Source organism: Scylla paramamosain, chromosome 22 (assembly GCF_035594125.1).
Source record: "Scylla paramamosain isolate STU-SP2022 chromosome 22, ASM3559412v1, whole genome shotgun sequence".
NCBI lineage: Eukaryota > Metazoa > Arthropoda > Malacostraca > Decapoda > Portunidae > Scylla > Scylla paramamosain.
In genome coordinates, this window is record NC_087172.1 from 3,756,605 (window position 1) to 3,779,008 (window position 22,404).

At 43.1% G+C, this 22,404-nt stretch overlaps 2 protein-coding genes across 3 annotated transcripts in view; one reads left to right on the forward strand and one right to left on the reverse strand.

Annotated features, from left to right (window-relative positions):
- The window catches only part of LOC135111446 (transmembrane protein 229B-like), a 75,119-nt gene that overhangs the window by 35,190 nt on the left and 17,525 nt on the right, over positions 1-22,404 (forward strand). For both annotated transcript variants that reach the window (XM_064024741.1, XM_064024740.1), the window contains exon 2: positions 11,618-12,121. In XM_064024741.1, coding sequence (XP_063880811.1) covers positions 11,980-12,121 — 142 coding nt within the window. In that variant the 5' untranslated portion in view covers positions 11,618-11,979. The remainder of the gene's footprint in view (positions 1-11,617; positions 12,122-22,404) is intronic.
- Positions 12,733-21,868, reverse strand: LOC135111447 (uncharacterized). The gene is made up of 10 exons (XM_064024743.1): positions 21,783-21,868; positions 21,177-21,350; positions 17,524-17,554; positions 16,783-16,851; positions 16,383-16,415; positions 16,160-16,252; positions 15,761-15,820; positions 15,617-15,646; positions 15,344-15,436; positions 12,733-13,906 (listed from the first exon to the last, which is right to left on the reverse strand). Exons 2-10 carry the CDS (start codon positions 21,237-21,239, stop codon positions 13,896-13,898), a joined length of 483 nt encoding a protein of 160 aa, XP_063880813.1. The 5' UTR covers positions 21,240-21,350; positions 21,783-21,868; the 3' UTR covers positions 12,733-13,895.

Genomic DNA, 22,404 nt, shown 5'->3' on the forward strand with positions numbered 1-22,404 from the left:
TAAACTCGAGCTTAGCAGAATGAGGTATTAAGAGCTTGCCTGGTTATGGCTTAGAAACTTATTAATAAAAACATGTTGTGACGCCATTAAAGCGTTTAAAGAGATTATGATGAAATGTTGATGGTGAGAAAATTTGGATAAAAGGATGATGATGAAATTGTGATGGTTAGTTAGTGGTGTTGATAGGATAGTGTAGAAATGGTGATGGTGAATTAGTGATGGTATTAGTATTACGATGAAATGGCAATGATGAGTTAGTGATGGTGTTAATAGGAAAGTGATGAAATGCTGATGGGTAGTTAGTGGTGTTGATAAGATGGTGATGAAATTGTGATGGTGAATTAATAATGGTGTAGACTACGGTGAAGATGGTGGTGATAACACAGATTCCAGCAGTGATAGTGGTGGTGGTTTTATAGAAGAGAACAGTGGTGGAGTTGGTGATGGTGAAGTGGCATTGGTGATAACAATAGTGATAGAGGGACGGTAGTGATGGTGAAGAGTTGAGGTTGGTGGGTAATAATGATAGTGAAGTCATGGTGGTGGTGGAGAGGGTAATGAAAGAATCGAAGGTGGTGGTGGTGGTGGCCGTGAAGGTGGTGATGGTAATGGTCGTGAAGGTGGTGGTGGTGGTGGTGCTCATGAAGGTCATGGTAGTGGTGGTGGTGGACGTAATAATGATGGTGGCAGCGGTAATAGATTATTTGTGACAATGCAATAATCCATACTCACTTCTTTCACCGGGGCCCTCTAGAACTCCCTGACCTCCTGCCCTTATTATTTTCCTCCAAAAATTTATATTATTTAAGGGGAGGAGTTTGAAGATCACCTGAACTAAAGTGACCAAGATTTTTTGAGTTTTTACTTTTACTTTATTTTGTTTGGAGGAGGAAAACATTTAAGGAAGATTTTTGTACCTTTTTCCACTCACACACTGACACACACACACACACACACACACACACACACACACACACACACACACACACAGTCTAACGAGAGCCTTGAGACTGTCACACCCTAACAGTAAGGAGTCGTTTGCATTATTCATGTTTCTGAAGTCCGTCGCATAGTCATGTGGGGCGAGGCGACGAGGTGTGTGTGTGTGTGTGTGTGTGTGTGTGTGTGTGTGTGTCCTTTCGTCCATCAGTCTGTCCGTCCATTTCACCTCACTTCACTTTAGTTTACATAGTTCCATGCATTTCACTTCAGCCTGTAGTTCAGTTTAGTTCACTTCCATTCACCGCAGTTCACTCCAGTTCGCTTCACCTCACCTCAGTTTCCTTTGGCTCGGTTCTGTTTGTCATGAGGTGCCGCGTCACGGTGAGGTTGCCACACTATTGATTGCCTCGGGGGAAGGTGAGGAAGGTTACTGACGTGCATGTGTGTCTGCGGTGTGCTTGAGGTGCCACGTGTTGATGCCGGGAACGGTAGGCACAGGTGTGTGTGTGTGTGTGTGTGTGTGTGTGTGTGTGTGTGTGTGTGTGTGTGTGTGTGTGTGTGTGTGTGTGTGTGTGTGTGTGTGTGTGTGTGTGTGTGTGTGTGTGTGTGTGTTAATTCATGTATGTGTTTACTGGATGCCTCACCTGTATTAGCATTTAAATATTTAAAAATCGAGCTATGGTTTCATAATTAATTAAATTTAGCCTAGGTTTTTTTGGTGGTGCATCACTTAACTCGTAATTATTCAGATAAGTATAACAGCAAATTTCTCATAGGTGAACATTTTGTATCATTAAATTAATTTAATCATAGTTCGTTTATAACTCAGTTATTTTATTTTTTTATTACTTGACTCTCTTCAGCCTTGAGTTACTATGTACATTTAGTTATTTCTCAGGATACTTATTTGGTCCATTATTCTTTACGAAGGTTATAGTCTTCTTTCCTTTCACCATTTTCTTTCAAATTCCACCCAATCACATCTCTCCTTTGTCACATTTGCTTCGTCCTTTCTGGTGCTTTATTAGTTGCGTTTCGCCTTCCTTTCACATTCTACCCTTCTGTCACGTTTTCAAATAGTTATATATCCTATTATTCCCATGAACTATCAGACACACACACACACACACACACACACACACACACACACACACACACACACACACACACACACACACACACACACACACACGTCTGACAAAATAAACATCCAAGAGGCATATTTAAAACTCGTGTGTTCTATTTGCCCTTTCGCAAGATAATGTAAAATGCATTATTATGAAAAGCTTTATAGGAATTTATGACTTATTCTTGAGTTTATAAATAATTCATTCTTACACGTATATTACGGAAGGGAATAAATTGTGGAGTGTAAAGAATATTTTTGTTCATGCTGGAAAGAAAGTAATAATTTGTGTGTCAGTATTCCAGGTAAAGATTTTAAAATTTTTGTGTTTGTGTGTGTGTGTGTGTGTGTGTGTGAGAGAGAGAGAGAGAGAGAGAGAGAGAGAGAGAGAGAGAGAGAGAGAGAGAGAGAGAGAGAGAGAGAGAGAGAGATTCACAGAACTGTTTTCATTATGAATCGTCATTTTTTCTTATCATTGTTGTTCTTATTCTTATTTCTTCTTGTTCTTATTATTATTATTATTATTATTATTATTATTATTAGTAGTAGTAGTAGTAGTAGTAGTAGTAGTAGTAGTAGTAGTAGTAGCAGAGTAGTAATAGTAGTAGTAGCAGTAGTAGTAGTATTGTTTTTTTTATCATTATCATCATCACCATTAATATGATTTTGTAATAAAGAAAAAGCTACAATAAATAATAATAATAATAATAATAATACCACCACCATCATCACCACCACCACCACCACAACCATCACCACCACCACCACCACCACCACCACCACCACCATCACCACTACCACCACCACCACCACCACCATCACGGCTATCGCCACCAGCACTAATATCACCATGACCACTACTGCTAATACAATCACCAAGTATTATTCAAATTACCACAATGGGGATCGTGGGGGAAGCTTCTCCTGGCGGTACTGAGTGCAGTGACACTAATGGGACACATGACTGTAGTACGTGTGTCGCGTTTACCATTTAGAGAGAGAGAGAGAGAGAGAGAGAGAGAGAGAGAGAGAGAGAGAGAGAGAGAGAGAGAGAGAGAGAGAGAGAGAGAGAGAGAGAGAGAGAGAGAGAGAGAGAGAGATTCCATACACACAACGTTGGTATATACATCATGGATTCATAAGATATCACAAAAAATAAAAAAAACAGTAATATAATATACACAAAAATATCGAAATACATAACGTTTGTATAAGGAAAATCAATAAAGAGCAATGAGAGAGAGAGAGAGAGAGAGAGAGAGAGAGAGAGAGAGAGAGAGAGAGAGAGAGAGAGAGAGAGAGAGCAGAAAATATCTCCTTAGGGTTAGCAATGCGGTGAATACATAGCAGGCGATCATATACAAGATAGATAAGTGGCACTGTCCGGAAACCATCGATGACTAGTAAGCAGGGTGGGTAAAGGCCGCTCTCTCTCTCTCTCTCTCTCTCTCTCTCTCTCTCTCTCTCTCTCTCTCTCTCTCTCTCTCGCATATTATGCTTCTCTATGAATGCAATTTATTTTTTCGTACTTATTTTTTCTGTATTTTATTTTTATCTTGTTATTTTATTTTTTATTGTATTTTCTCTTGTTTGTGTATACATAATTAATGTGTGTGTGTGTGTGTGTATATGTCTGTCTTCCTGTCTGTATTTCCGGTTTTCTGTTTGTCTGTTTGGCTGTCCGCTCTCTCTCTCTCTCTCTCTCTCTCTCTCTCTCTCTCTCTCTCTCTCTCTCTCTCTCTCTCTCTCTCTCTCTCTCTCTCTCTCTCTCTCTCTCTCTCTCTCATTCATGAATATGCAATTACATATTTCCTTTATTATCATACTTATCTTTATCTGCGAATTTCCTCATATCTTTTCATCTCTCTCTCTCTATCTGCTGTCAACGTTTGTATTATTTATGCTGAGATGGTAATTGTTCTATCTTCTTCCACTTAGCTTTTTTCAGATTTTTATCAGTGTTTTCCTTTTAGTGTTCCATTCTTTTGACAAATTTATTGTTTTGATGTAATGTTTTTTTTTCTTTATTCTTACTCTGATAATCTCTCCTTGGATTTTGGATTTTGACTTCCGTCAATGTATCGTGTTTGTTATATTTCTTTACATAATATGGATATTTTTTTCATGTGCCGTGGTTAATTAGAGAGGCATATTAGAAACACTAGTGTTGTTGTTGTTATAATAACAGTAGTAGTCGTGGTAGTGGTATTGGTAGTAGTAGTAGTAGTAGTAGTAGTAGTAGTAGTAGCAGTAATAGTAGTAGGAGCAAGAATAGTGGCCATAACAGCAGCTGCAGTAAAGCACCAAATTCAGCAGGCACAAGTCCCCTCAACACAAGACTTCAGACGCTCCTCGCTCCCTCGCATGTTCCTCTCCACACAAGCTAACGTGACGGGCACTAATGGGACTAAAGCCCTTGCTAACACCCCTTCCTTGCTTCATTATCGGCAACACACGTCCCTCTCCCTCAGCACGACATAGAAAGACCATTTCCTCCCATACAAAAGACACCAACTTTCTACGGAAGGGTCATAGACATTCATTCCATGGCTGCCGTTCATCACATTGGTCTGCCAAGCCATACCTGCCCCTGTGAGTTGAATATTTCCTGAGTAATGTATCGGGTAGTGAATATCGGCAATTTTACGAGTTATGTGACGCGGGAGGTAATCGATACCGACCTGTTTTGCATTATCGGTACTGTGATCCTACTTTCGTCTGTTCGCGGTGGAGTGGTGAGGCTTGTACGGGAGGCACTCAGAATCACACAGGTATATAGAAGTATTAGCGTTGGTTGTGGTAATGGTGGCGTTTATTGTAGTAGAGTAGAAAAGAGTAGTAGTATTGGTGGTAGTAGTAGTAGTAGTAGTAGTAGTAGTAGTATATTAATAGTGACAGTAACAGTTGCAGTAGTAGTTTATTAATACAAATTAAGGGGAAATAGAACAAGAATAATTTGTTTGCCAAAATAATTCACTGTAAAAATTCTCTCTCTCTCTCTCTCTCTCTCTCTCTCTCTCTCTCTCTCTCTCTCTCTCTCTCTCTCTCTCTCTCTCTCTCTCTCTCTCTCTCTCTCTCGCTCTCACGCGCACACACAAATATCGCGTATGCAAATTCAGAACCGCAGCGCGTTCGGTATACAAACACTTTCAATTTCCGCGTTGTTGAGGTGGATTTAAAACGTGGCATTTTTGTAGGTCTGGCGCTCCATTTTGTCCCGAGTTGCTTTACGTAAGGCTGCGTGTGTCACCTGTATGGGGGTCAGAGAGAGAGAGAGAGTGAGAAAGTGGCTCGCATGTTATCCATTGTCCTACGACTCATAAATCTCTCCCTCCATCTTCATTGACGTCTTAAAGTTGTTGTTATTATTATCATTACTACTACTACTACTACTACTACTACTACTACCATTATTCATTCATCTATTTTTCATTGTTATAGCATGCCAGTGATGATGTAATTATTTTTATCTCGTGTTTCATTTTTCATAATCTTACCTTGACCTACATATATAAGTGTATACTTACCAACCTCCTCCTCCTCCTCCTCCTCCTCCTCCTCCTCCTTTCCTCCTCCTCTCCTCGTCCCGTCCTTCTTCTCCTCCTCTACCCCTGCTCTCTTCCTCCTCCTCCTCCTCCTCCTCCTCCTCCTCCTCCTCCTCCTCCTCCTCCTCCTCCTCCTCCTCCTCCTCCTCCTCCTCCTTCTGCTGCTTCTCCTTCTCCATCATCATTATTCAGTGTTATAATGGTATCCTCTCTCTCTCTCTCTCTCTCTCTCTCTCTCTCTCTCTCTCTCTCTCTCTCTCTCTCTCTCTCTCTCTCTCTCTCTCTCTCTCTCTCTCTCTGTCTCTCTCTGTCATTATATTTCCATAACCTTTATGTTCATGGGCTTAAGAAACTCATATTAGTCAATTTTAGCTCTTCCGTGACTCTCTCTCTCTCTCTCTCTCTCTCTCTCTTGATGAATAGGACGAAAATGGACCAGCGCCAGATGAAGGAAGGTGAGGGAAGGCTAGGGTAGGTCAGGGGCAGGCCGAGGTCGTAAAAAAGAAGAGTTCAGAAATTAGTATGCATTTCGTCCCATTCTCTTGTCACTTTATACTTAAACTCCCGTCATTCTGGTCTGAAGTTCCTGCCGAGAGGGTCGTTCTAGTATTATTCTTAAGGACAAGTGAGACCCTTAGAGACACAGCCCAGCCCAGCCCAGCCAAGACAAGCCAAGCCAGCAAAGGAAAGGAGGTGAAATCTTCGCGGTGAATTGTAAAAAAGTTAAAATGTGTGTGTGTGTGTGTGTGTGTGTGTGAAAGAGGGAAGGAGGGAGACATGCAGATAAAGACGAGCGCGCGTACACACACACACACACACACACACACACACACACACACACACACGAAGCAAATCAACATTTCTATCTAAACTTCTCACTTTCTCGCGGTTGCCTTCCACCCTTCCCTCTCTTTCCAACCTTATTTGTATGTAGCTCTCCCTCCTTTTACTACCTTCCCTCCCTTCCTGCTCTCTCTCTCTCTCTCTCTCTCTCTCTCTCTCTCTCTCTCTCTCTCTCTCTCTCTCTCTCTCTTTCGTATCGACTTGGCACACCTGAGAACCATTTTAGCGAAACAGTTTAGTTTTAAAGATAAAGTTTACCCTTGTAATGTCTGCGCTACGCTCTAACTTCCTCTCTCTCTCTCTCTCTCTCTCTCTCTCTCTCTCTCTCTCTCTCTCTCTCTCTCTCTCTCTCTCTCTCTCTCTCTCTCTCTCTCTCTCTCTCTCTCTCTCTCTCATTTAGTCTTCCACTCAGCAAGTACATTAGCTTCATCCCAAATTTTCTCTTCAGTATCCACCCGCCACCTGATCCTCTCCTGCCCACCTACGTGAATCCACCAACCACAGCGCCACTGCCCTCCACCACCACAGCCATGCACCTCCACCTGCCTCGCCGTCTCACCTGTCACCCACACTCCAGCCTCACCTTCTCTCCAACGCCCACACTTTTTGCACTCTTTTCTGCCCAAACGCACCCTAGTTCTCTTCTGCTGCTGCTGGTACTGCTTCTGCTTGTTTTTTGGTCTCTTCTTCTTCTGCCTCTTCTTCCTCTTCCTCTTTCCGTTCTATTATATGTCTGTCTTTTTTTTTCTCTTGGAAGACACACTTATTTTTGTTACTTTTTCTTGTTCATGTTGTTTATTATATTCGTCTCCCCCTCTCTCTCTCTCTCTCTCTCTCTGTCTCTCTCTCTCTTAGCTTGATGCATGTATTTTCTTACTCGCTTTCTTTTTTTTTCATTTCTGGTTTTCCTCCCTCGCTTCCTCTCCGCGGCGCGAGACAAAATGGCGGCGGCGTCATTATCTCAACAATGGAAATACGATGAAAAAAGAATGTAAAAGCTTCCCAGGTAGACGGAAGAGACCACCAGAGACCAAATAGCCTCCTCCTCTCCTCCTCCTCCTCCTCCTCCTCCTCCTCCTCCTCCTCCTCCTCCTCCTCCTCCTCCTCCTCCCTCACTTCGTCATAGTTGTCGTCCTTTTCACTCCCTTATACATGTGTGTACTCCTCCTCCTCCTCCTCCTTCTCCTCCTCCTCCTCCTCCTCCTCTTCCTCCTCCTTCTCCTCCTCCTCCTCCTCTTCCTCCTCTTCCTTCTCATCCTCTTCCTTCTCCTTCTTCTCATCTTCCAGCTCTAGCTCCTCTTCTTCCTCATCCTCCTTCTCCTCTCGCTTCAACTCCACATCCTCCTCAAACTCAATTCCTCCTCCTCCTCCTCCTCCTTCTCCTCCTCCTCCTCCTCCTCCTCCTCCTCCTCCTCCTCCTCCTCCTCCTCCTCCTCCTCCTCCTCCTCCTTCTTCTTGGCTTGCCTCCTTTTTTTCTCTCTCATCTTCCTTTTCATGTCTTCTTCCTCCCTTTACTCTTTGGTCTTACATTCCCTCGTTTTTACTTTCAGCTTCCTCCATTTCCTTTCTCCCCCTTTTTTTCCCTCTTGCCTCATCCGCCAGCACCACACACACACACACACACACACACACACACAGGGGGTCAGGCGGCTGCTGGGACCCTCACCTACGTAATACCGTAAATTTGACTTGTAATTTTTTTCTTCCTTCACTGGCCTGTAACATATCCGGTTTATGCCACGATAAACCAGATTATTTCCAGATTACGTTCGGGTCCGGTTCACGAGGCCAGCGCACTCAATGACGGAGGGGGCAGAACGTGTACTAACATGTTTCCGCCACCGGCCTCGCTTTTCTCCACCAAATTGGCAACAAACTCTCTCACTCATGGCGTGTTTGAGTCCCTCCCACGGCATTCCATTACCAGCAGGCGCGAAATTTGGTGATCTTTCCTCCTTTTCCTCATCCTCATTTTCTCCCGTCTCCTCATTTTCTCCTTCCTCCTCCTCCTCCTCCCTTCTTTTTCTTAGGTTCTTATTCTCGTTTTATTTTCAGTTTGTTCTTCTCCTTTCCTTTCCTTTCTCTTCTATTTCTCTTTCTCCCTTTTACTTACCCTCCTCCTCTTCCTCCTGTCTTCTTTTTTGTTTCCACTCATGGTGCTGCTTCTCTTCCTTTCCCACTTCCTCTTTCCTTGCCTTTCTCCTCCCGTCTTCCTCTTCCTTTTCCGCTTCTCCTGTTTTTCTTTTTCCTGCTCTTGCTCCTCTTCCATTTCAGTTCCCGCATTCCCTTCGTTTTTTGTCCTCTTCCTCCTCCTCCTCCTCTTCTTCTGTTTCTTCTTCCTCTGTCTCCTGCTGCTCCTCGCTATCCTTTACCCAGAATCCCTCAAGCCCATGACGTAGGCTTTGGTAAAATACAGCGGGAGTTGGTCAGTAGCGCCACACACATTCGCTAAGGACGCGCCCAGTGAGGGAGAAGAAACGCTGGTCTGGTTGTTTTTTTGGAAGTAATTAACAGACTGCAATTGTGGATGCGAATGTTTGACGTCACATAAATTAAGAACGGGGGAGAAAATTAAGAGTGAAAAATGCTGGTGTTTTCAAATTTTTTTTCGCGCATTTCCAACAGCCTTGAGAGAGAGAGAGAGAGAGAGAGAGAGAGAGAGAGAGAGAGAGAGAGAGAGAGAGAGAGAGAGAGAGAGAGAGAGAGAGAGGTAAAAGCAAAGAGCAAAAGAAGGGAAGAGAAGAGAAGAGATAAGAGATGAGAAAACAAACAGAAAGAGAAGAGAAAGCGAAGAGAAAGAGAAGCGAAGTAAAAAAAAAAAAAGAAGAGAAACAGAAAATGAACAGAGGAGATAAGGAGACCAGAGAAAGAAAAAAAAATTGAGCAAAAAAAAAAAAAAGAGAAACAAACAAAAGAAACAAAACACCAACACAAACATACACAACTCTATGATTCCCTCTTAATAAATGTACGTAAGAGAGAACCACTGGATTTCCTTTAATTAATAAATGTACAACTACGACCACCACTCTTTCACCTTTTGAGGCAGGAGGTGCACGGGGGGAGGGGTGAGATGGAGGAAAGACACGGGAGAAGAACATAAGACCCTGAAGGGAAGGGAACAATGGAAGGGTAACGAGGGAGAGGAAAGAGGCAGACGAAGCAAAGAAGGGGAGAGAGGAAATTATGGACGTAAGTAGAGGGGAGAGGAGAGAGTTAATGGTAGAAAACATTAAGATTTCTCCGAGCACGGGATGAGAGAGAGAGAGAGAGAGAGAGAGAGAGAGAGAGAGAGAGAGAGAGGAGATGGTACAAAGGGAAATAGGGAAGAGTAAAGTCCAAAGCAACAGCCAATTTGCACAGGGATTGAGGAGAAAATTACCGGCCTGGTTTCCCGTTTTCTGTTTCCACCGCAGACGAGAATGCGCACCGCCACCACCACCACCACCACCACTACTACCACCACCGCACCATTGCTATCATCGCCACTATTAGCACCATTATTATACCACCGCTACTATCATTAAATACCACCATCATTACCACCACTACCACCAGTATTACCACCACCACCACCATCTTCATTACTATCATTACCATAATTACTATATTTTTTTGACTGTTACTCTCACCAACCCCACATTAACACGTACAATAAAAACATCTACTACTACTGCTACTACTAGTACTACTACTACTACCACCACCACCAGTATTACTACCACTAGATAGAATAACAAACTCAAACCATCAGTGACATCAGCAACAACAACAACAACAACAACAACAACAACAACAACAACAACAACAACAACAACAACAGCAACAACAACAGCAATAACAACAACAGCAACAACAACAGCAATAACATCAACAGCAACAACAACAACAGCAACAACAACAGCAATAACAACAACAACAACAACAACAGCAACAACAACAACAACAACAACAACAACAACAACAACAACAACAACAACAACAGCAATAACAACAACAACAACAACAACAACAACAGCAATAACAACAACAACAGCAATAACAACAACAACAACAACAACAACAACAACAGTAAAAACAACAACAACAACAATAGCCACAGATGCAACACGAAAAGCACCAACCATCACAGAAACACTAACATTAAAATCACTATGGAGGAGGAGACTCTGGCAGCGGCAGGAGTGGCAGCGGAGGCGGTAGAGGGGCGATGGGGTGGGGGGCAGTGGGGGAAAAAAAAAAAGTTTCCCAGCAGCAGTAACGTAACTCGAACAACGGCGGCGTTCTGCAGTGCGTTTAAAGGCAGTGGCACCTTGCCCTGCAGGAGAAAAGTAGGACAAAAAAAGAAAAAAAAGTCGTAAGAGTAAAGAGGTAAAGGAGGAGAAGGAAGTTCCGTCCTCTTTCCTTTCCTCTTCCTCTCTCCTTTTGTGCCTCCTGATGTTCCCGAGTCTTAAGAGAGGCGTGGGAGTGTGTTCCTCTTGATTTATGCCCTCGTCTACCCAATGGAAGCTAGCCAAGAGGCCGCCACGTCGCCTCTTGATACATGGCGGGAAACCAGGAACCTTGAAGTAGAAATGATGTCGAGAAAAACAGGGGAGAGTCGCGTCCTGAGAGGCGGCACTGAAGGTCGAGGAGAACGCGTCCCCTTCTTGCCTCTGCCCTCAGCACTACATTTCCAGGATGTGATTTTTCTTGATATTTTCATTCGAGCAGTATTCTCCTGATGGGCTGTTGCTTCTCTGCAGGAAACACTGAATAATTATGTGTTAGTGTCATTTGTTGTCCCCGGAATATGTTCAGTAGATGACGCCTCCTGACCTCGGTATCACAACACGCATTTCATGGCAGCGCAACACGTTCGCCAGGTCGTAAGTCACCTCATAGAGACTGCCGTGTAGCCTTAGTGGCCAGGGTGTACATCGAATGTCACTGTTATCTCTATTCTGTATGCCTTAAGATTTTCATAGCAATGATAATGTTGTCAGTGCTTCTGAACCCTTGAAGCAGTGACTTCTGAAACACTAAGAAGACGCAAAGCTTTAGTGTTCTGCTCATTGGTTCAGGAGTTTCAGAAGCTCTGATCAAACATTATACCCATGTAGCCGTACGTAGTATTTCGTATCTTTCCAGTTCGTGACCATGATTCCTCCTCCTTCTGCAGGCTTGTCTTGGGTCCAAGTGGAGGCGGGTGCGGCGCCGGCGGTCACCGACCAGCGGTCCGGCGGGGGATGGGTTGTGGGCGGCGTGGTTTCTGAGGCGGCTGAATCTTGGAGAGCAGCCAGGGGCGCACCGAGCACCAGCGGCACCACTGACCTGAATGCCAGGTCCAGGAGAGGACCTGAACCACGGACGAGCTGCTGTAAAGGCGTGCAGGCAAGGCCAAGGACACCGCGTACATAGATGAGTTTCCCCGAGGAGTGAGTCGAAACCAGCCACTGACGAGACCCGCCCGGGCTGCCTGCCGAGGGCGTGCTGCACACCGCCGCCCTTCACGGAGTTGGGAAAAACGCCAGCTTCGCCAGGATGACCCGCTACGCTGCCCTGCCGGACCCCGAGGTGGGCGTGTGGCTGCGGCTGTACATCTACGGGCTGCACGGCTTTCTGATTGAGATCCTCTTCACGGCCGTGTGGGACTTCGTGTTGCACAGGGACTGGGCACTCGTGGGTGAGTACCAACTTGTGGTCAGTCCTTTGTTTTTGTCTTGCCTTACACTCTGCCCAGGTGGTGAGGTGAGGGTGGGCGGTGAGGGTGGGCCAGGGATATTACAGGATTACCATCCAATTACTATTTGTGACAACACGAAACTGTCCCTTTGAGGGCGTCACGCCATTACTTCTCTACCGATATTGTGTTCTTTTAGTAAATTCTTGTGTGCTTATAGTTAATAGTGGGGATCTCTAGTACATCTCGGCCTCATCTTAAGGTGTGTGTGTGTGTGTGTGTGTGTGTGTGTCGGGCGTCACACAGCTGGGCCTCGTTGTGAGTGTAAAGTTGTGAAGTTAATCAGGGTGATTAGTTTAACTGGGTGCAGTAAATGAGAATCTCTCTCCTTTCTTTATCGCCCACCCCCAACTCTCTCTCTCTCTCTCTCTCTCTCTCTCTCTCTCTCTTCTCTCTCTCTCTCTCTCTCTCTCTCTCTCTCTCTCTCTCTCTCTCTCTCTCTCTCTCTCTCTCTCTCTCTCTCTCTCTCTCTCTCTCTCTCTCTCTCTCTCTCTCTCTCTCTCTCTCTCTCTCTCTCTCTCTCTCTCTCTCATAGGGTATAAAAATACATGTACTCCAAATATGAATTTATTTTCATAGCATAAATGTCAAGTAACACAAGTTTGATGACAAAAAAAAAAATTGGTGGTGCAATAATTAAAGACGTGATGAACGATAACAGTGAAAGAGTAATAAGTGTTGGTGAATACGTATATAATGTTTACTCGTTATCTTATTGTTTCTCTGTTTGTTAACATAGTTGCTGCTTCTATTTGTGTTCATTTCTCAGTTTTGTCCCACCGCAAGTGTTCTTTGCGTTCGTTTCGTTTCTGTTGTTATTACGCCTTGTTTTCTGCGCATCAGTGGTAATGTTGCCGTTGTTACTGTTGCTGTTGATGTCTGATCTGACTTTACTTTATTAGCTTTCAGCGTTGAAAGGATGTGGCAGGTTACGTTTTTCACAATTTTCTTGTGTTTGTTTTTCATCAGTGTTTTTGTCGTTTTTGCTGTCATAATGGGATGTGAAAGTGTTTTATGGACTCAGCGTTAATAAAATGATCATGTATCACCTCACCATCTGTTCTGTCACCTGGACACTTGCGACGAACAGGTGTTAGGACGCAGAGCACATGACTAGTTTAATTGATATGCATCTATTTATGACACTACCATGCATCTACGCATCACACTTGTAGAATTTGTAAAGAAGCCTTAAGAACCAGAACAACGTTGCTGGCTATCAGCTAAAGGAGGTGAAAACGTTTACATTTTCATCCATACGTAAGAAGAGAAAGATGTCAGTCAACCAGTAAGTCTCTGGTCGAGATTGGGTGGTCTAATGTGAGTCATAAGAACATAAGAACATAAGAAATAAGGGAAGCTGCAAAAAGCCATCAGGCCTACACGTGGCAGTCCCTGTATGAAATATACCTACATATTTCCATCCATCGTCCCCTACCATAAATTCGTTTAATATTCTCTTAAAGCTCCTAATGTCTTAGCACTAACAACTTGATTACTGAGTCCGATTACCGAGTCGCATTCTGAGTCAATGTTTAGGTGACTTGCACGAGACAGAGTAGAGAATAAATAAGGAGAGGAGCAGAGGTATCTGGATTTTTTTTTTTTTTCACTTTTCTTGTTTCTTTTTTTTTTTTCGTGCCTTTTTTTTGTTAATTTGTTTGTCGTACTTTTCCATAGCCGTGGTGGTGGTGGAGTGGCTGCCGCTGCGGTGCGTTCAGTAGAAGTCTGTGGAAGTAAAGTGGCAACTGATCAGTTTCATCCTACTGCTTTGCCTCGCTCGTATTAATGTGTGCTTTCGATCCGCCTTATATCACATTTAGTGCAGGCGCAGTAGGGAAGACAGGAGGCCGCACCACGACACAGGTAGCAGGGAAGGCAGGGAGGTGTTAGGAAGGAAAGGGAGGTAACTGTTGTGCTTTGCTGGCAAATTATTCCCACACCTACTATATTCAACATTTCACCATGCTGTAAATAGTGAAACTGCCACAATATATGTATGATTTTTTTGTTACGTTATGTTTGGATAACACGGGAAGTTGGACGAAGGAAAATAAGCTTCCAGACACTCCAGACTTGAATAGAAAGACAAAATATTGTATCTCTGTGAAGTAGTCGATGTCTTACTCTGAGAGTGTTTGCCCATAGTGCCACTAAAAAAGCAGAGTCTCTGTCTCACGAGGGAGTTGAAGTGCCTGGCTTTATTGCTAAAAGAGAATTCTCGGTTTCGTGAGAAGGACGGCGGCCAGACTTATCCTGCGCTGCCCGTGCTGGTGTTTCAGGCAATTCCCAGAGCGTTGGAGAGAAGTTTACTGGGAAAGAAGGTTTAAGGTATTTTTTGTATAAAATGCCAAAATAGAGACCGGTTTATGATAAATTTTGGGATCAAAGGTTCATTTTGTCATTTCACTTGCACATTGTTGTCGAGGCGCAAAAGATTCCGTCATTCAGTCAATCACTTGCACCCGGTAATTTTACAAGTCCTTCTTATAGGTGGATGTATACTGACCCTGCCACCCTGCCTTCTTGTTCAAAACTACGTATAAGACCTCGGTCTGCCTCGTTTCCATAGAAGGGAAAAGATGTGCTAAGCAAAAGCTTCAAATGCATAATTATCGGTTTGTCACGTAAATTCCAGAGGCAGACAAGAATAGGTTTCATGACTTTGATTAATAAGACGTGCTCGAATGAGTGACAGGCTTATTACACTGAGAGTGTGTGTGTGTACCGCTGCCATTGAGTCACGTTACACCCCCCGGATTTGAAGGTTTAATTTCCTTTCCTTCGCCTTTTATTTCATACCATTATTAAGAGACACAGGGGTGGGCTTTCTAAATCCTTTCCCAAAACATGAGTGAAGATTTGTTACAAGAAGCAAAGCGAAAGTAGTGTGCTCGCAGAAGGTACTTGCGGGAACTTTGAAGGAATTTTGAGAACACACGCTGAGAGAGTGTACAGTATAGTGCATTACGAACATTATGAATATTGGCTTTGGTGAATCTTCTAGAGCACCACACTAAGCCTGTGTATGTTTGGTACATCTCTCCAGAATTCAGCAATGGAGAGAAGGTAAATCAACGCATGTAGTATAAATTTATCACCTGCTGCACACTTCAGCTCCTTCAGACATGCATTCACGTAACGGGTGTGTGTTTGGTCACTCACCGTCCATTCTCGCGGTTGTGTTGCAGGCCACAGTGATCACATCAGAGTAGGTGTCCACTAGTGTGTAGTTGGCGGGAACCTTGGACTCGTCGACTGAAATCAAAACAAGGACATGTTCACTATATTTTGCTGCTACCTCGACCCAAAACCTGAGTACATACTTGTCACGCTTATTACACCATGACACACGCTCAGTATATCTGAAGAGGACATGTTCCGGGCTCTACCCCCACTCACTCCCCCCCACACACATACACACAGTTTTCTACTTACTTTCTTGCGCATAGTCTTCGCAGTCGGCACCTGTCAGGGGGGAGAGATCCACAGTCAAAAAACTGGTGTGAGCAGACCTTTTGTATATCATAATAATCAGAGGGAAGCAAGGCAACAAGAAGACAAACATAAGCGAATACTCACAAACAGATTCCAAAGTTTGGGTCCAAAAGATTTTTTCTTCCATCTCTGCTTCCATGTCACCTGCAGGAGAAGGGCGCGGTAAAGCACGTGTAGAGAAAATAAGGAAAACTGAGAAATATAACAATGTAATGAACTGATAGCAGCGTTTACCACCTTACTCTGTAGGCAGAAAAGAAGGTCCTTATCCTTTCCTTGATCATTCTTCACACTAATGATAATCCTGGTGACTTTTGATGAACAAGTGGACCTCTTGAAATAATGTGAAGAAAAACTACCACCATAGGACCATAACTCCCTTCACATCAATTTTACCGCATTCTCTCTCTCTCTCTCTCTCTCTCTCTCTCTCTCTCTCTCTCTCTCTCTCTCTCTCTCTCTCTCTCTCTCTCTCATACTCACCGTTCAGCTCCATCATCCTGTTTGTGTTACACTTGCGATTAAGGAGGCTGACGATGAAACGTGACTGTGTGTTGGCTTCTACGATTTCCGCTCCTGAAGAATGATATATAGTTATATAGTATATGGTGGTGGTGGTGGTGGTCGTGATGGTGATAGTGGTGGCGATTTTTTTTTTTTTATGGTGATAGTATTGGGATATTGGTGGTGGTGGTGCAGTACTGACCTGTGGTGCTGAGCCAGGAGTCGATCTTTTCACCTGTGTGGATGGGGAAGAGAAATTAATTTTGTAGCAGAGGTAGTGTTCGTAGTGGTAGTACAGATTCATGTTAGTGGGAAGAAGAGGAGGACGACGCGGTGCCCATGGAAGGGTTACGGATAATGACAGTGAATGAGTGAATATTTTAAAGTTGAATATTCATGAACTAGATCATAGCTACAGACAACCAGCAGTAGAAACAACAGCACCAGCACCAGCAGCAGCAGCAGCAACAGCAGTAATAGTAGTAGTAATAGAGGTAGTAGTATTAGTAGTAGTAGTAGTAGTAGTAGTAGTAGTAGTAGTAGTAGTAGTAGTAGTAGTAATAGTACGGTTTTAATATGACAATACTACCATCGCTACTTACAAAATCCGTCTTTATGCTTTAGCCGAAGGACGCAGCCCAGTAATGTCCCACCGATAAAGAACCTGGATCCTGTGAAAGAGAAGCGCGTCATCGCATATCCGAAGGATTCCGCCATCCATAATCCACAACCCTGTCTTTTCAATCAGTACCAACATAATGTGACTCAGAAGAGTGTCATCATCATACTTATCTGTGAGTAAGACTCATGCCTGAACATAGTAAATGATACAGCAAATCGAATTTTCGAGTCTCGCAAAAAGTTACTTGTGATCATGATAGAAATATGATGCAGCTCTTTTATTAAAAATTAAATTATTTTCATTGTCGATTAGACAGAAATATTAAAATTAAAATATTAAGTAATACTAAAATATTAATTAGTAATTATTCATTCATGATTTTTAAAAGGTAAAGATACCGTATAATTCGTCTTGATTCACTGGCGTTCTTCTCCGCCAGTGACTCATGACTGAAGCGAGGAGTGAATTATGAGGTAAAATTTTAGGGGCTATGTAAAGAGTGTGTCCCGCGGCCGTGTTTAATGGCCAGGGAGCCGTTCCCCCTTCAAGGTCACCCCTGAGTGTGTGGATGGATTAGATCCTTAAAAGATAATAAGCGTCGCCTCACATGGAGATTTATTGCGAGTCAGTGACCAGCTCGTGATCCAACTGACGAAGTAGTGAATACTGTACCGACTTGTAGACGCGTCAAGGGAAGACAGAACGCGACGGCGCTACTCACCCGCACCTTCCTGCATGTTGTCCTCCGCCTCCTGCAGGGGAAAGTTTGTCTCAGTTAAAGGCAACTTATTAGATGAGCCAAAAAAGCTCCTGTTTAGGGAGAAAGAAAGGGAGAGAGAATTAAATGGAGAGACGAAATTGCGGCTGAGCTACAGAGGATGGGGGAAACAAAAGATAAATGGAAAGAAATAGCTAAAGAGGATCCCTGGTGACCAACCCCAGACAACAGAGTAACGACAAAGGGAAAGGAGAAAAGGAAGGGAAGTTACATATGATTTCGAGACAACAGAACTGCTATTATTGCTCCTGCTGGCGGGAGTAGTGAAATTGTTATTATTTTTATACGTAGTAGAAGCAATAGGAGAGAACAATAATAAGGACAATACCACTGAAAATATTAATAATGATTTTATACTGCTGCTGTTGTTGCTGCTCCTCCTCCTCCTCCTCCTCCTCCTCCTCCTCCTACTACTACTACTACTTCTACTACTACTACTACTACTACTGCTACTACTACTCATTGAAGTTCCCTAGTACATTAGCTGAAGTATCTCTTCCAAATGCTCCAGTCTCAGGCTCTCTTTCCTCTACATTCAGCAGTTTCTCAAAACACTCTCCCCACCTCCCTCCCACCTCACCCTGCCTAACCAACATCCCACCATCCTCGGCATTCACCTGTTCTTCACTACCAGATGGCAGATGGTCCTTTCCTAATTCTCTTCGCCTTCTTCGAACATTTTTTATTTTCTTGAACATTTTCTAGTAACCTCCTCCTCCTCCTCCTCCTCCTCCTCATCATCATCATCATCATCATCATCATCATCATTATCATCATTCATCAGCACTCACCTCCCTTTAACATCACGCACAGCTCTTTTCGCCTGTCTTCTGCTTTTATTGTACCTTTCATGTGAAATAATAATAATAATGATAATGATAATAGTAATAATAATAGCAATAATAATAACAGATTTGACAGTTCTTTGCAAGTCCCAATGGTTTTTAGTCGCTTATTTCTTTTATTTGCATTTCATTCTCATTTCCTTGCCCATTTGCTCTGCGGTGATGGAATTCCACTTACTGACTCCACTTTATGTTTTTCTGTCACGTGGACAACATAGTCAGAGATGTTTATTAGTCAAATTAATCAATGGCGCCTTGTGTTTAACTTGATTTATTTGCTATTTCACTTTTCCTGAGTTTTTTTTTTTCTCTCTTCCTCTCTTCACCACGTTCTCCACCAACAGTCCCTAAACTGCGCAGCTAAATGGGAAAAGTTTGCTTCTTTGTGCATAAGCTTTTTTTTTTTTAAGCGACTCGTTCACCTGATTTTTTTTTTTTCGTAAACACGGAAAAATTTGTATGGTCTTTTTTATTCCAGTCTTGTTATTAACTTTCTTCAGTTATGGTCTCTCTCTCTCTCTCTCTCTCTCTCTCTCTCTCTCTCTCTCTCTCTCTCTCTCTCTCTCTCTCTCTCTCTCTCTCTCTCTCTCTCTCTCTCTCTCCAGTGCAAATATTTACTCTTTCAATAGCGGGAGTGGCGCTTGAGCTTGCCTGCAGTGTTTGTTTGGACGTGTTAATTCCTTTGTATTTTGCTACATGTGTATCCATAGGCATCAATGAAAAGTGACCAGGATTTTTACATATCGTTAAAGGAGAGTGACTTAATAAATTAAACTAGTGGACCTGCAACCACGTAAAGTAAACGAAGAAGGGAAAAGTGAGGATGATGTAATGCTCGTATCCTTGTATGTTTAGTAATCTTGCCAAGGCCGAGTTAGGAAAGTAAGGAAGGCCAAGTAAGGGAACTAATGCAGTGTCTGAGAAACTGTCTCTAGAAAAATTTAAAAGATCGCTGCATAAGTTAAGTTGAACAAGACCTGGCATGAAGTGGAGCGTCAGGAGTGTAACATGGGCGACAGTCGCTAGTCGTTCACCAATCTATACTCAACAGGAAGATTCTTAAACATCTATCACTTCACAACCTTCTATCTGATCGCCAGTATGGGTTCCGTCAAGGCCGCTCTACTGGTGATCTTCTGGCTTTCCTTACTGAGTCTTGGTCACCGTCTTTTAGAGATTTTGGTGAAACTTTTGCTGTTGCCTTGGACATATCAAAAGCCTTTGATAGAGTCTGGCACAAAGCTTTGATTTCCAAACTACCCTCCTACGGTTTCTATCCTTCTCTCTGTAACTTCATCTCAAGTTTCCTTTCTGACCGTTCTATTGCTGCTGTGGTAGACGGTCACTGTTCTTCTCCTAAATCTATTAACAGTGGTGTTCCTCAGGGTTCTGTCCTGTCACCCACTCTCTTCTTATTATTCATTAATGATCTTCTAAACCAAACTTCTTGTCCTATCCACTCCTACGCTGATGATACCACCCTGCACTTTTCCACGTCTTTTCATAGACGTCCAACCCTTCAGGAGGTTCTGTGGCAGGGAAGCCACAGAACGCCTGACTTCTGATCTTTCTAAAATTTCTGATTGGGGCAGAGCAAACTTGGTATTGTTCAATGCCTCAAAAACTCAATTCCTCCATCTATCAACTCGACACAACCTTCCAGACAACTATCCCCTCTTCTTCAATGACACTCAACTGTCCCCCTCTTCTACACTGAACATCCTCGGTCTGTCCTTTACTTATAATCTGAACTGGAAACTTCACATCTCATCTCTAGCTAAAACAGCTTCTATGAAGTTAGGTGTTCTGAGACGTCTCCACTAGTTTTTATCACCCTTCCAGCTGCTAACTCTGTACAGGGGCCTTATCTGTCCATGTACAAAGTATACTTCACATGTCTTGGAGCGTTCCACCCATACCGCTCTTCTAGACATGGTGAAATCAATGTTTTCCCTCTCATCAACTCCTCTCCTCTAACTGACTGTCTTCAGCCTCTTTCTCATAGCCGCAATGTTGCATCTTTTGCTATCTCCTACCGCTGTCTTCATGCTAACTGCTCTTCTGATCTTGCTAACTCAATGCCTCCCCTCCTCCCGCGGCCTCGCTGCACACAAGACTTTCTTTTTTCTCTCACCCCTATTCTGTCCACCTCTCTAACGCAAGAGTTAACCAGTATTCTCAATCATTCATCCCTTTCTCTGGTAAACTCTGGAACTCCCTGCCTGCTTCTGTATTTCCACTTCCTATGACTTGAATTCCTTCAAGAGGGAGGTTTCAAGACACTTATCCACCAATTTTTGACCACTGCTTTGACCCTTTTATGGGACTGGCATTTCAGTGGGCATTTTTTTTTATTAGATTTTTGTTGCCCTTGGCCAGTATCCTTCCTACATAAAAAAAAAAAAAAAATCAACTCATCTCTCGCTGCATTCCCAGCAGGAGTGGAATGCATTACAAAACTGATAAGATGAAAAATGAGATGGTTTCGTCACAGAGCAGGAGGAGAAGACTAGGATTAAAAGAGCCTGTTGGAGATCGAGGGGAAGATAGAGAGTGAGATGGAGGGATGGAATTACTGTTGAACTGCAAAGGATGGGAGTCACAGAGGAAGATCCAAGGGACAGAAACAACTGGAGGAGACTCGTACATGGCGCCAACCACTGACTCGAGGGGAACGGCGAAAGGAGAAGACAAAAAGTTGCCATACACAGTAGGCGTTGTGGACTTAGTGCCAAGGGGATCTTCACTGACCATGTGACTGTAGGCGAGGCTCAGGATGCAAGCTGCTATGGAGATCTCGGCCAGGACCTTCATGGTGGTGGTGCGTGGAAGGCGTTGCTGGTAATGCTGCTTACTGATGTCCTTACTGCCTCTTATACCAGTACACCAACTTTTTCTGCACCTGTCTTGTGTTATTCCGATTATCTGCAGGGTAAGATACAGATGTTTTTTTTTTTTTTTTTTGTTAAGTAAAAAAACGGAGAATTCATTACCGACCCTTACCTGCGTCTGATATTCAAAAGAAGACATAAATGCAATCACGTGTCCATTCAAGCCTACTTGTCACTAATGAAGGCCTTTCACGCTGATTACTCCAAATGGTAAACATGCGGCTTTTAAATTTACGGATGTTATAAGGTACACAAGTATAAAGTTTAATATGTTTGATTTTGTGCTTCAACAAACTAAATTCCGTTGCTAGGAATTTATCTAGTTATGGGAAGGTGTTTGATATCACTACTACAAGTCATTACAGCTACATAAATATTTGTAGCCATAAAAAGTTAACCTTAATATCACTACAACTCTGTTCAGTGATATCCTAAAATATTCCTGTCATTAGCGGCAGCCACTCACCTTAGGAGAGAAAGTAGAGGGTAGGGTGGAGCCAAGACAGGTGTTCTGAGGGGTGACTCAATCTACTAAGTTTATTTGCATCAGGTGGCGGTATTTAAACTCCTCGTAGACACATGTGTTCTAGGCGTGGGGGTGCTAGAGAGTAATATTTGGTGTTATTTCGTAAAAAAAAATGACTAATCCCGAGTGTTGACACATTGACCTTAAGAAGCTTACCAACTGAAGTAAGAATTCTACAGTACTTAGGGCCTTACGATGGAGTTTATACTGTTCAAACTTACGTGTTATCCTTGCTATCAGGTGGTTTATAAGGAAGTATTAAAGAGTGCTTGTGTGGAATTATTGCCCTCATGTATGTATGAAGACAGTAAATAACTCGAATAGAGGAAATACGGTTTACGTTTCTTAGAAGCAATAATGATGATATAGAAAAGTTTGCCATTCGACATTTCTACCCGGTACATGGTTCTGCTGCGTGCACCAGTAATCTGCACGTGACGGGGGGCAAGGCAGGCTATGTGAGGTTGTCAGTAAGAACAGTCAGTAAAATAAAGAACTTTGTAGCTAACTGGATATCAAAGTCAACTTGCAACGCAAAGAACGTTCATGCTGTGCTGGTACT